The sequence below is a fragment of the Excalfactoria chinensis genome, chromosome 7 (genome assembly GCF_039878825.1).
Source record: "Excalfactoria chinensis isolate bCotChi1 chromosome 7, bCotChi1.hap2, whole genome shotgun sequence".
In the NCBI taxonomy this organism is placed as follows: Eukaryota; Metazoa; Chordata; class Aves; order Galliformes; family Phasianidae; genus Excalfactoria; species Excalfactoria chinensis.
The window spans coordinates 25,748,693-25,761,233 of record NC_092831.1 but is presented as its reverse complement, the minus strand read 5'-3'; the positions used below and the strand labels follow the sequence as shown (position 1 = coordinate 25,761,233).

The window sequence follows — 12,541 nt, the reverse complement described above, 5'->3', positions numbered from 1 at the left end:
CGCCTCTCTGCACAAAGAGGTCGCCGTCCCTCACGAGACAGTTTTTGATCCTTTTAATTGGGCCATCCAGGTGACATTAGAGATAAAGAAAGGATGAACCAGATGAGAAGTTAGGAAAATGAAGGGAAAATAAATTAGCATTCTTTAGGAACTCGGAGGGTACTTCTTCTGTAAAGGCACTAAATTGCATAGGGATTTAAGCACGCGGGCAAGGATACTGAGGAAAAGTTTGCATTGTTGATGGATAGTGCTGCATCTCCTATAGCTGTTACAATCAGGAAACCCTACTACTTATTGCAGCGTTCCATTTTCTGTCCATTAGCAGTATGGTGGTGTTGCTGCAGGGCTATCCAGGCACAGCAGGGTCTCTAGCATCATGAAGCGCTGGAGGTGATATGTATACTTAGCTTGGATAGCATCATGAGCTCGTGGTTGTGGCTGGGCAAGGCTGAAGGCTGTGCAACTCCTGTGACTTCTTCTTACCTGTTATGGGTTGCCTACCACATCCTCAAGATGCAGAGTGATCAGGATGGTGATATGAATTAAAGCACATAACATGCCTCTGTAATCATAACATCTACTGCCTCGGTGGCTTTTAATGAGAACATCTGGATACTCAAGCTAGCACAGAAAGGAGCGAGGTAGGCTGTACTGTGGAAATTTGGAGTGGTGTTCTGCAGTAGCACAGGCTGCCTGCAGTGATGAATGGTGTCATATCTGCTGCTTCCACCACACAGTTCCCCCCAGATGTGGCCTGCAGATTGGAAGTGTACTCTTGGTGCTTTGTTCCACAGCTGGAACTGCACAGAGTGCCTGCAGCGTAGCGGGGATGGGTGCCTTGAGCTCTGCCCACACATTTATGCAGCTTACTTTCAGCAGGGTCATTGAGCAAACCGTGTCCTCCCATCTGAGAAAGGTGCTCAATAAAGTGTGTGAATAATGGCCTTAAAACTGAATTTTAATTACCCACAAGCCCAAAAGTAATGGTATCCCTGGTTATAACGATTAAAGTTCTTAAATTGGTTACCCCTACGTTGGTGTTGGCTTCCATTATGTGTTTTTTTGCATGCATTCTGAGTCATTAGTGCAAGTTGCTGTTGGTAATAACAGAACACAGTTTGTCCCTCCTGGGACTTGTAGGGGATTTTTCTTACTTTAATTCTCTGCTTAAAGTTTGGACTGTTTGCATGCAACTGGGTGGAGGTGGTTAGTTGTGTCAGCACAGAAACTGGAGAGGTGCCACGCTGAATTTGGTCTGCGAGGAAACAGGAAGCAGTCAGTGCTGAACAGGCTGAGGTTCCAGCAAGTTTTTGTCACCTACCAGTTTGGTAGTTCACAATATCAGTGTGCTGTGATGAAAACCAGTGCCCAGCACAGAAGGTAAATGTGGTCTTTCTTCTGTTTGTGAGGCAGAAGAATGGAACTGAACCATTCCCTAGCTTGACTGACTCTCATGAGGAATTACGATATTGAGAAGGGGAAACTTGTGAACCAACCTTTGTGAATGAATGATGAATTAAAGAGTAAGACATGCTGTCACTTAAATGCCCTCTGAGAATTCTGTTTCTTCCCCCATCGCTGTTCATTATAAGCAGCATGCCAAAAGCTACAATAGTTTTGCCAGCTTGTGACTGGAAATGCAGTGCCACTCAGCGAGGGCAGGCCTTGGGATGGGAATTAAAGCATGGCTGTGAACGGCATTTCTCGTTTGAAGATGCTTGTTGCAATCTTGCCAGCAATGAAATGAAGACAGCAACAGATTTATTTTGCATGGAAGCAGTTATCTGTGTGCTGAAGCTTTACCTTTTCCTTGCACCAAAAGATTTACATTTGATGCTGGCAGGGCCTGCGTCTGCTTAGACCTCTCCAGTGCTCGCTCCTATTTCCAACACTGATAAGTTTGTTTAAACAACGAGCTTTGGCATTACATGCATTCCTGAGCGAGGATAGTTGTGACAGATCCACTTGAGACCTGACAAAGTTCAGCAGTGTTTTTCAGTGTTAATTGCTGCAGTTAAGGTGGCTCTTCCTATCAGACAAACACTCAAGATCCCTGAACAGCCGGGAACCCTTCCCAGGCAGACAGAGGGGTGCAGATGTTGCTGGATGGATTGCTCTGCTGTCTCTTTGGTGCAGGCTACTCTTTTTCTTTCAGGCCATGCTGCACTGCTTCAAGAGCAGGAAATGATCTTAACTAGATCTGTCACAGCCAGGGCCTCAGTTTTATGAGGAAGTGATTTAAGTGCAAGATCCAGGAAGACCTGATTAGAGCCCGTTCTGTATGCAAAGAGAGGTATGAGAAGGAAGGGCATAGACTCTTTGGCAGCGTCTGCTGTGACAGGACAAGGGGAAATGGTTTCAAACCAGAAGGGGGGACATTTAGACCAGCCATAAGGAAGAAGCTTTCTACATTATGGGCTATGAGGCACTCGCACAGGTTGCGCGGAGAGATGTGGGATGCCCATTGACTTAAAGATATGGCTAACTTTTCTTCTCCTGTGTGCAGCTGGGATGTAATACACAACTGCCACCAGGCTTCAAGGCACTTGTGTCAGACACTGCAGTGCTGCTGTGGGCTCACCGTCTGCACTGAGCAGCTGCTAACAGAACAGCTTCAAGGGTTAGCCAGAACTCTGTGGTGTGGAGAGGAATGCTTTTTCAGACACTGTGCTAAAATGATTTCAGTGTCAATGAAAAATAGGGCCTATATCCATATATAGGCTTGCAGGATGATTTTGTCTTAGGTTTCCAGCTGCGGTGAGCTTCTGATATTGCTGGCATCTTTGTAATGCGGCTCAGGATTTATTCTGAGCTAACTTTCAGACGAGGCTGAACTCTGATCCCACTACACTTCTTTTTGCAAAGAGCAGCCTATTGCTCTTGCCAAAGCACAGATGTGTGTGCTGGGGTTCCTCAGAAGATTGCCTCCTTTACCTTGTTTTTTTTTTTTGTACACTAAGATATGAATTGCCCAACTTGTTGACAGTGAAGGAGATAATCTGGTGTGAGATGTGCCCGTGCCTTGTAGAAACAGAAGATGACAATGTTCCATCGATTCGAGGTCACATATCATTGAGTGAATTCCTCCTAATTTCTCTGTTAGCAAGTATGCTAAGCATAGCACGGTGAAACTGAAGCATTTGTTTTCAGTCTAACTGCTTTACAATACTTTTGATCACATGTAAATATGGAGAGTAAGTTTTTCAGACAAGAGTTTTGTGCCACTTCAAATAAAGAGGTTTTCCTGAACGTCCTTTGATTTCTTATTGGATCAGATGCCCGAGGGCTCTTTGAAGGCTGCCTGAAGGCTGAACAGCCGGGGCTCCCCCTGCTGGCTGCCTGTGCTTGGAAAGCGCTCCATCAGTGAGCAGAACGAGAGCTGTGGGAAACACTCATATTAAAACAGGCTTCTGTCATTCACAGGACACTCCTTGCAGTTTTTGTGGTATCGCTGCCTTATAAACATAACGTTACATCTTTGCGATGAAGCGATGCTGGGCTGACAGAAATGGCTTTGCTCAAAACAGTTGAAATAATCAGCAGTGATTCTTAGTCTAAGGAGAAAATGCTGTGGCTGTTTCATAGATGTGTGTAGCAGGGAGTGGCTGGGCAAAATGAAATGTCCTGTTATTTCTGAAACCACGCTCATTGAAGAGATTACTTAATAGCTTTGAATGATTACATCCTATTGTAAGTCTCACTTATTGAAGACTGTTTTGCAAGGAATCCACAGCAAACATCACAGTATGGGAATGAGAGCCGAGCAGAAACATCCACTGCATGCACATCAACACACCACACCACCTTTCATGTCTTTCCCTTTGTAAATAGAAGCTTTTATTTGACTTGTGTGATGCTTCACTTAAAGAAGAGAGTAAATCTTGGTTTCTGTCTTATTAAAAACATCTCTTTATCTTTATTCTACGAATCATTGAAGAAAAGCTATGTTTTCTTTTGTGCCCTGAAGCCAGAACGCAGGCTTTGCAAAAGACAGTGTAGGAGTTTGTGGATGTCAAAAACAGTGTGTTTGTATGCATTAACTGGTATATATACTGGTGTATATATATATATATATATATATATATATGCATTAACTGGTATAAATACTGGTAACACGCCAGTATTTATACCTTCACAGCTCTCTTGTTAAGCAGCAAAGCAGTGTTTGGTGGGGCTGGAAAGCTGTCACATGAAACTTATGGTGTCCAGGAATGGAAGTAATGGGGTACTGTGGGCAACATAACAAGTGGGGCCATCCATACATTGCCATGTATAATTCCAAGGGGAAAAATATGAGTGCTGACTGATTGGAAAGAGATGGCAGTTTTGAGCTAGTTCTCTCTGATGAAATGCATTCTTAGCTTAACCTCAGCTTTGCCCTGCCTTCCTCTGAAGTTTTCTTAGTCATTTCAAAATCGCTCTTTAGCTCTCTTAGGCTCTTGGTCTGGGTAAGCTGTTTGTTTTTGAGAAGTATCTTTTCAGGAAACAATCTTGATTGCTGTACTGAGTGTTCCCAGAAGCTGACATCTGGGCTTCTTGCATCTGCCCAGGTTTTATTGGTCCTGCTCTGTCTTCTGAGCACTGAAGTTCTCTTGGTTCCTTGTAATTTTCTTGTTCCTAAATGCTGCTTCGGCTCCAGGTTTTTTTCTTCTGGGCTTCTTTTAGCGTAAGTTTGGTCATTCGAATCAGTGAATCCCAGGGAAGTTCTGAAATCATAGACCAGCTGTTTGTTTAGACTTTGAGCTGGTCCCAGATATGTGACTGCAGGGTCAGTTTTAGTCGTCTCAGCCTTACGTGGGTTTTTGCTTGAAGTCAGACACCTTTTCTCACAGAAGGAAAACGCTGAACTTACTGGGGCTTTTGAGCTTTGCATTTCTCTTCTACTTTTTTCCTCTTTGGGTGAGGTGCAGGTGCAATTCAGTCCTTCAACCCTAAGACGGGGCCTTGTTTTTTGGAGTGAGGGGTGGAGGCGCTTCGATTTATTTCAAGACCATAAAGCGGGACCTTCAAGAAGCTGTCTCAATCTTGAAGTCTGCTCACCTTTCATTTGAGCAGCTTTGATCTCTCTGCTTAAGTAAGTTGCTGTTTTAGGCTCATTAGAGAAACTGCCAATGAAAAGTATCTCAAAGGTTTAAGAATTCCCCTTTCTGACATTGTATTGCCTTCTCTTATACTTCGTTATCTAATGATTTCCTCTGGACCTTTGTTTTACAGATTGAGGAGCGGCCAGAAAAAGATTTTGAGAAGGTAAGAAGGATCTTGTGAACTGATCTGACAATAGCACAGCTGATTTTGTATCTGAACTTGTAGCGAGTGTGAACTAACAGCGCTTTCTATTACTAGAATCATATCATAGCCTGGTCTGGGTTGAAAAGGACCACAACGATCATCCAGTTTCAACCCTCTGCCATGTGCAGGGTTGCCAGCCACCACACCAGGCTGCCACCTTAAATTTTTTGAAGGCAGACTTGAAAACGACGTGGTCATTCAGGGGTTAATAGTTGACATTAAACAGCACTGAAATGGCTTCGGGCTAAGCCATATGAACATTGTTTTTGTTTAGTAGCAATTAATGATGGTATTGCATAAAAAGAAATAAAACAAAGATCGCACCCCAGCGGTGAGGAATTGATCTTACCCCCACTACTCTAAGACAGCGTTGCTACTGCTGTGGAGTAGGTAAATATAAATGAAAGCAGAACAGTTTGAAGAGTAGTCAAAAGCATCTACAACATAATACGAGTTGTGAAAGTATGTGGCAAGATGGTTCTAGCTCCTAAAGATTTTGTCCAATTAAGAATTAAAACTTAGAAGCTAATTTGTGCACAGAAATAGCGATGTTTAGCTCCGCTCTCCTTTTTCTCACTGCCTCCTCTCGCTAAATCTTGATCTCAGTTCTTCTTCCTGAGAGATGTTAGTGGAACTTGTATGATACAGAAATCCATGGGTTCTTCTTTCCTGGCCTGATGTTAAAGCTGTCCTTGCTGAGCAGTTGAGTAGCAACAGCCCCCATTCCCCTGGGTTTGTTTTTAGCACTCGTTTCTGATGTTTCTGGTGGCATTAGAGACCAGTTAGGTGCCAAAGAAACAGTTGCTGTTTTGTCATTTGTCTTTATCAACAGATAAATAGTCTATGTTACGTGTGTTAAAAATTTCCTCTAGGAAGAAAATATACACCATAACCCAATTTAACTGTTTGTGATTGCAGGGAGCACGTACTGTCTCAAGTCTGTCAGCAGCAACCTTAGCTTCCTTGGGTGGGACTTCTTCTCGAAGAGGCAGCGGGGATACATCCATCTCAGCAGATACGGAGGCATCTATTAGAGAAATCAAGGTAAGCTGTTCTTAAAGGCAGCATAAATTGTGTGTTACTATGCCTTTTTTTTTCAGTCTGAGTGCCTGGGTAGTCCATAACTAAACTCTTTGTTGGTTTTTTTTTCTAAAGTTTGTTTTAAGGCTGCACTCTGAAATCTGTTTTTAAATTGGAAACGTGAGTTCCGTTAACTTTCAGACATTACGACAAGTTAAAATATCTGGATGTCTATTGGAGAGCTCAGATACAAGCAGTTCTGTTCAATTTCAGCATATAAGAACAACTGAAAGACAATCATGTGGTCGTGACCAAGGACAAAGAGGAGAGACTATAGGCCTTACGATTACGTTTAATGTGATGGGTTTTGTACAGTTGTTTTTTTTATATAGTGCTATTACAGCCTTTATTAGCTTTGACTGTGCTATCAGATTTCCCCAAAAAGGGTGATAATCAGTGAAAAAGGGTAGAGAAGGGCTCTGTCTGGGACATGTCCTTGTTGAGGCCTAGAAGTGGGAGCTGTATAAGTGGCCTTATTGTTGAAGTCATCTTTTTTCCAGACAAGAAGGGAAGAATTAGGATAAACTTCTAACCGAGACGTTTCACCCTCTTGCAAGGCTTCAGATTAGGATCGGACTGCTTAACTTTGTGGTAGAAATACTTATATGAAGGCTGTGAGTACTTGCTCTTCCATGTACCCATTAGTATCAGTGACATCGTTGACCTTTCTCACCATTTCTCTCAGGATATCTATGAGTTAAAGGAGCAGATTCAAGATGTAGAAGGCAAATACATGCAGGGACTGAAAGAAATGAAGGTACTGGTTTATTGCAGTGTGAAGCGTGCTAATTAACACCAGCTAAACAGTCACACAGCCAGGGTGAGACGTAACACTGACCTTGCACACTTTTCTTCTGGGAGAGGTTTTTAACTGTGGAAAACATTGCGTTACCAGAAGTGTCTAGTGTCTGTCGATTGTGGTGAGCAGTGCTTCCAAATACATACTGAAAGGCTGCTGATTGCTTTTGCATGTCTTACTTGATGTTCTGAAAAGGTAATCATTTTGCTTGCAAGTGAAAATCGATAGGTTGTGGTTTTGTTTTTTTTTTTTAAATAGCTTTATAATCCAGGAATCCTCCCAAAATTGGGTCCTGGTACCAAGGAAGCACTTAGTACTCCTACAAAGCTGGAAAGGAGTTTGTTGCAACGACTAATGTGTATCTGTGGTGATTCGTGCCCAAGCCACAGCAGGTCTCAATAGCAGTATTTAATTCTGGCTTAGCTTTGGTCTCAAGGTATCCAGGTGCCCAACTGGTGGAACTTGATGCTAACAAAACTAAATGGAGCATGCCGTAGGAGTGCTGCAGCGACTACCTTAACTTACTTGCATATACTTCCTTTCCAGCTAATTTCTGAGATTAATCTTTCCGCTGTTTCCAAATTCTGTTGCTTTCCTGTGTGTGACATTTCTTATCCTTGGGCTGGAATGTGCGTCAAAACACAACCTGTGTCTCAGGCGACTAATTATATAGGCCCAAAGACAAATGCTCTTATTTGTCCATAGAAATGTGAACTAAACTGGTTGTGTTCTGGACTGTTAACCCCAGTTCTGTGTATTGAATGGAATGGGAAGTATATGGAAGTTGTCCGTGCTATAGGAGCAATTCCAATAGTGCTGAAGTTCCTAGAAGAGTCGCTTGCTCTGGAAACTAAAAGTCTGTGCGTCTTTGCATCTTTTCACTGCTTTGCCTATGTAAGACCTTTATCACTGTATTAAAAATGAAGTACTTCAAGTTGGACTGTGCAGCACGGGGAATGGTCCCGGTCTTTGTTTTGCCATTGCCTGTTGTTATAAACATCTCAGTCTCTTATATTCAGGTCGAGTTGTTAAGATGGGTTTTCAGGACACTGGGATTTGTATTTTACAGAGTAAACTTGTTAAGATGGAAAGGGATTTAGGAAACATAAAAATGATGCGTCACATCACAAAAGCTGCAGCTTTCACAGCAAATTCTAGTTCCTGAGTTAGCGTAGTTAGTGATATCAGTGTCTCCTGCCTCACACTGAAATTGCGTGAAGTGGCTGTTAAGCTGCCTTAGGTTAAAGCCTACCCCAGTGAGATTGGACTACCTAAAATGAACTCAAATCAAGGCTAGTTTGCCTTTAAAGAAAAAGAACTTGCAGCTTGTCATCTTCATCAGCTGCTTATTGCTGCCAGCGTTCAGGGGGAGGAGGGAGAAGGAAGAAAACCCTGAGAAAGCAGGAGCTGAAGCAGCAGAGAACAGGAAACATTTTAATCCATCCCAAGGTAAGGTTTCTTGTTCATTAACAGAAGCCGTGTGGGAACGCAGGGGATGTTATCCTCACCTTGGGACAGCTGCTGTGTGTCCTGCAGATGACTAGCACTGGTTTCAGCAGGACTACTCGGGAGGCTTGTGGTGCGATACCTTCATTGTCTCGCTTCAGGTCTTGGCTGGCAGAGTGATTTTTGTAACTGACCTCTCACTGTGGTTGCTTATTCTTTACAGGACTCTCTAGCTGAAGTTGAAGAGAAATATAAGAAGGCGATGGTGTCAAATGCTCAGCTAGACAACGAGAAAACAAATTTCATGTACCAAGTAGATACCCTGAAGGATGCACTCTTAGAGTTAGAGGAACAACTCGCAGAATCCAGGAGGCAATATGAAGAAAAGAGTAAAGTATGTATATAGCGGTGGTATCTTATATAGACTCCTGGGGGACGGATATCTTTGAGGGGATCAAACCATATTACTATTCAAGATTTTAAATGAGTTATTTTTTATATAGCAGCGTGCTGTGGGCTCGCAGTCATACAAATAGAATTTTTCCCTTAGTTTCTGTTTCAGAAAGCAGTTTCTAAAGTGAAGGAATGATTAATACAGGAAGGATACCCCACAGTACTCCTCTAGTATCATATATCCTTTTGTACTGTATACTGGAAGTAAACGTAAAGATTTTGTTCGTGGTAACTTCTGGAGTATTTTAATGCATGAAACTCTCTTCCAAAGACAGCTGTGTTTCATATAGAGTCAAAGCAGCTGCAGGGTTGAGTGTTGAATTATTTTGCACAAATTCAGCATTTGAGAGCTAATAAGTTGGTGTTAAATAAGAAATCCGTGGTTTGTGTCAGCTTCTCAGAGCTGTCCCTTTAGCCTGGGGGCACTTTACTATAGTGTGCTGCAAAACACACAGCGCCTGCGAGATTTGGTGCCTGGTTTGGTTGGGTTTGCCTGGTTCACTGGTTGTCTTTTTATTTTGTTTTGATTTGGGATCGGCTTTTCATTTGTTTGGGTTTTTTTTAAGTCTTGAATGTCCAGTGAATTTTCCGTGCTGTTCTCACATAGCAAGAGTGGGTTAAATTCTCATCCATTCATCTGTGAAGGCAGTAGGGTTTGGGTGTAACAGCTGTTCACTGGCATCTTGCTGCTCAAATTGTGAGGCTGGCTAAATGATGTCTGTCACTTCCATGTTTGATGTAATAACAGTTGTTTGGGAAAAGGACAAGTAATCCAATAAGGAACATCTACTTTTGTGGGATTGTGATTGGAAGCACACTGAAGAATTGCGTGGCAGTGAGCATTTTCTGGGTTGCCAGGCTTGCTTCCTCCTGTTTTTCATGGGATGCTGTTTTTGATCGATTACATCTCATGAATTTTTCATCATTCGTAGGAATTTGAGAGAGAGAAGCACGCTCATAGCATACTGCAGTTTCAATTTAAGGAAATCAAAGAGGCTTTGAAGCAAAGAGACGAAATGCTTGCAGTAAGTAACTTCCTTTTTATAATGGTTTATTTGATTGTTGTGTGCCCAGTTAGCAGTACGTGTGTGGGAAGGAAGGAATTTTATTCCCTTCTCGAGTTTCTCGCCTGAAGAAATAGCGGTGTTCCAGGGCAAGCAGGTTCAGAGCTAACTTACAGATACAGTATTTTCCTAAGCATTATCTGAAGTTGCATGGTCCACAATGTGAAATAAGCTGTTGATGTAGTGGAAAGCTGTGCAACTATTTAACTTTATAAATAAGCTTGCTAATAGCCAGCTTGCCTTAGGAAGGGTTGGTCAGAATTTAGCTGACGTGTGAGAAGTTATCATATTGTGCATGCCAATACCTTTTTACTTCACCTGACTGTTTTGTTCTTTGGCATCGCTGCCATCTCGACTGTCTTTGGTAACCTGTTCCCTACTTTCTGTCTTCTCATTTTGCTCCCGTCTCTCAGGAAATCCAACAGCTGCAACAGAAACAGCAGAGCTATGTCAGGGAAATTTCTGATCTTCAGGAGACAATAGAGTGGAAAGACAAAAAAATAGGGGTAGGACTGTCAACTCCTGAGATGTGTTGAGAGTGGCATTGTCGTTCTTCAGCTGAGCCTGCTTTTGCAAAACCTGGTGGATAGTATACTCCTGGGTGCCTCTGCTTGCTGTGACTGGCTTAGTATATTAGCAGTGAACTAGCAAGTAGCACGTTCTGTCTTTGTTCAACACTATAAAATCCAAGAAAAACTTAGCAGCTGTTCCAAAATTGAAACCTGGGGGTTATTATTTGCCATGGCGCTTCCTTTGTGTGCATCGTATTGAGAAAGGAAGAGTTATTTGTAATGCTGTTCTGTCAGCACTGGCTTTTTGCTTGTTCAGACTTAATCTGCAGACCGAGCAGAAACTGGACTGTGATCAATAAGCAATAGAGCTCTCTGTGGCCTGTGGGGATGAAAGTCTCAAACTCCCCCTTGCTTCTCATGCCCTCCCACCACCCCTTATCAAAGTCAATTGGGAACACGCTCTAAAAGAGAAGCATCGCTTTCTTTATTAACAATGAATACTGGAAGAATTTCTGAATGTAGAAGGGGAAATAAATCATGCTGCTTACTTCCAGTATCTCCTTGCAATTTGAAACTCGAGTGTCTGAGTTTTGTCATTGTTCTATTTGTGAGTTTATAGAAGAAATACTAAGCGGGTTCCATTCTAAATTAGACCTTTGCAATGCAGTACGTCCCAAAGTCTGAAGATGACTTAATTGCAGTTTTCAAGTTGATTGAAATGTAATGCAGCCGTCGTGGTAACCTATGCAATTAATAGCCCTTTATAGACCATTAAAATGTCAGGCCTGCTTTCATCCTCTTGTCTGAGTACATGGGAATCACTTCGGATAAGAGGGAAAAGTAGATCCTCATTTAAAGGCTTTCTTATGAAGGTTTGGACTCCGAGTGTCTTTAATAGGAATTGCTGGTGCTTATTATTACTGAATAAGCTGTGCATTTCTTGGATTTGAAGCTTGTCTGTGTGTGTGCAAACTCGGTCCTTTAAACTCTGAACTTTACTTGTTTCACGTGTCACTTCCACGACTCCGTGAATATCTTGAATCTGCTCATTCCTGTTTACACTTGCTTTTCATGATCTTTACTTTTCTCCTTTCCTCTCTTCACACCTCCTCACTCTGTCTGTGTCACGAACTCAGGCCTTAGAGAGGCAGAAAGATTTCTTTGATTCCATAAGGAGTGAGCGGGATGACCTTAGAGACGAAGTGATTATGCTGAAGGAGCAACTGAAGGTATGCAAGAGGAGTAAGAGAAGCTTACTGCTTACTGACTGCTGACCTTTCCCTCCTATGCATTTTTAGCAGAAAATCTGAGCGGAGCTGAGTCGCAAGAACTCTTGTCGTGTTGCCTATAAGCTGCCATTTCGGGCATTTTCCGATAAAGTCCTTTCCCCGATATTGATTGTGAGCTCTTAGAATAGACTGTAACGTTCAGCATTAAACTGTTGCTTTTGTAGGAGGCTTGTCTCCGAGGAGCTCTTTAAACAGCGGAATTATGTTTAGCTGTAATATTCTGTGCTATTTTCTGACTTCCAGCCATTTTTAATGAAGCAATTGAAGCAATTATTTGTTCAGAATGTCAAGGACAAGAACATGTGAACGATCCTGCTCTTACTGAGCAGCAGGCTTTAAAGCGTTGCTTTTGCTTCTCCATAGAAACATGGAATAATCCCAGACTCCGACATAGCTACCAATGGGGAGGCATCAGACATTCTCAATAACGAAGGACAGTTGGATTCTTCTCAAGCTGTTCCAGGTGCACCGCAGGCATTAAAGACAGCAGGGGACGGGATGCTAGGTAAGCGCTGGCTATTCTTTCATATCTTTCTGTCTGTCTGTCCACTCATTCACCTTTGCTTGGGGTTTGGGCTTTTGTTATTGGGACAATTAACACGTCACGCA

At 42.5% G+C, this 12,541-nt stretch overlaps 1 protein-coding gene across 37 annotated transcripts in view; it reads left to right on the top strand.

Annotated features, from left to right (window-relative positions):
- LRRFIP1 (LRR binding FLII interacting protein 1) overlaps positions 1 to 12,541 on the top strand; it is an 87,275-nt gene that overhangs the window by 59,753 nt on the left and 14,981 nt on the right. For 32 of the 37 annotated variants that reach the window (XM_072341335.1, XM_072341334.1, XM_072341332.1 and 29 more), the window contains 7 exons: positions 5,215 to 5,247; positions 6,208 to 6,333; positions 8,838 to 9,008; positions 10,000 to 10,092; positions 10,545 to 10,637; positions 11,780 to 11,872; positions 12,296 to 12,437. In XM_072341335.1, the coding sequence (XP_072197436.1) occupies positions 5,215 to 5,247; positions 6,208 to 6,333; positions 8,838 to 9,008; positions 10,000 to 10,092; positions 10,545 to 10,637; positions 11,780 to 11,872; positions 12,296 to 12,437 (751 nt within the window). Of the gene's footprint in view, positions 1 to 5,214; positions 5,248 to 6,207; positions 6,334 to 7,054; positions 7,127 to 8,837; positions 9,009 to 9,999; positions 10,093 to 10,544; positions 10,638 to 11,779; positions 11,873 to 12,295; positions 12,438 to 12,541 lie in introns of all 37 variants that reach the window. The other 5 variants (XM_072341336.1, XM_072341307.1, XM_072341329.1 and 2 more) reach the window with 2 other exon arrangements.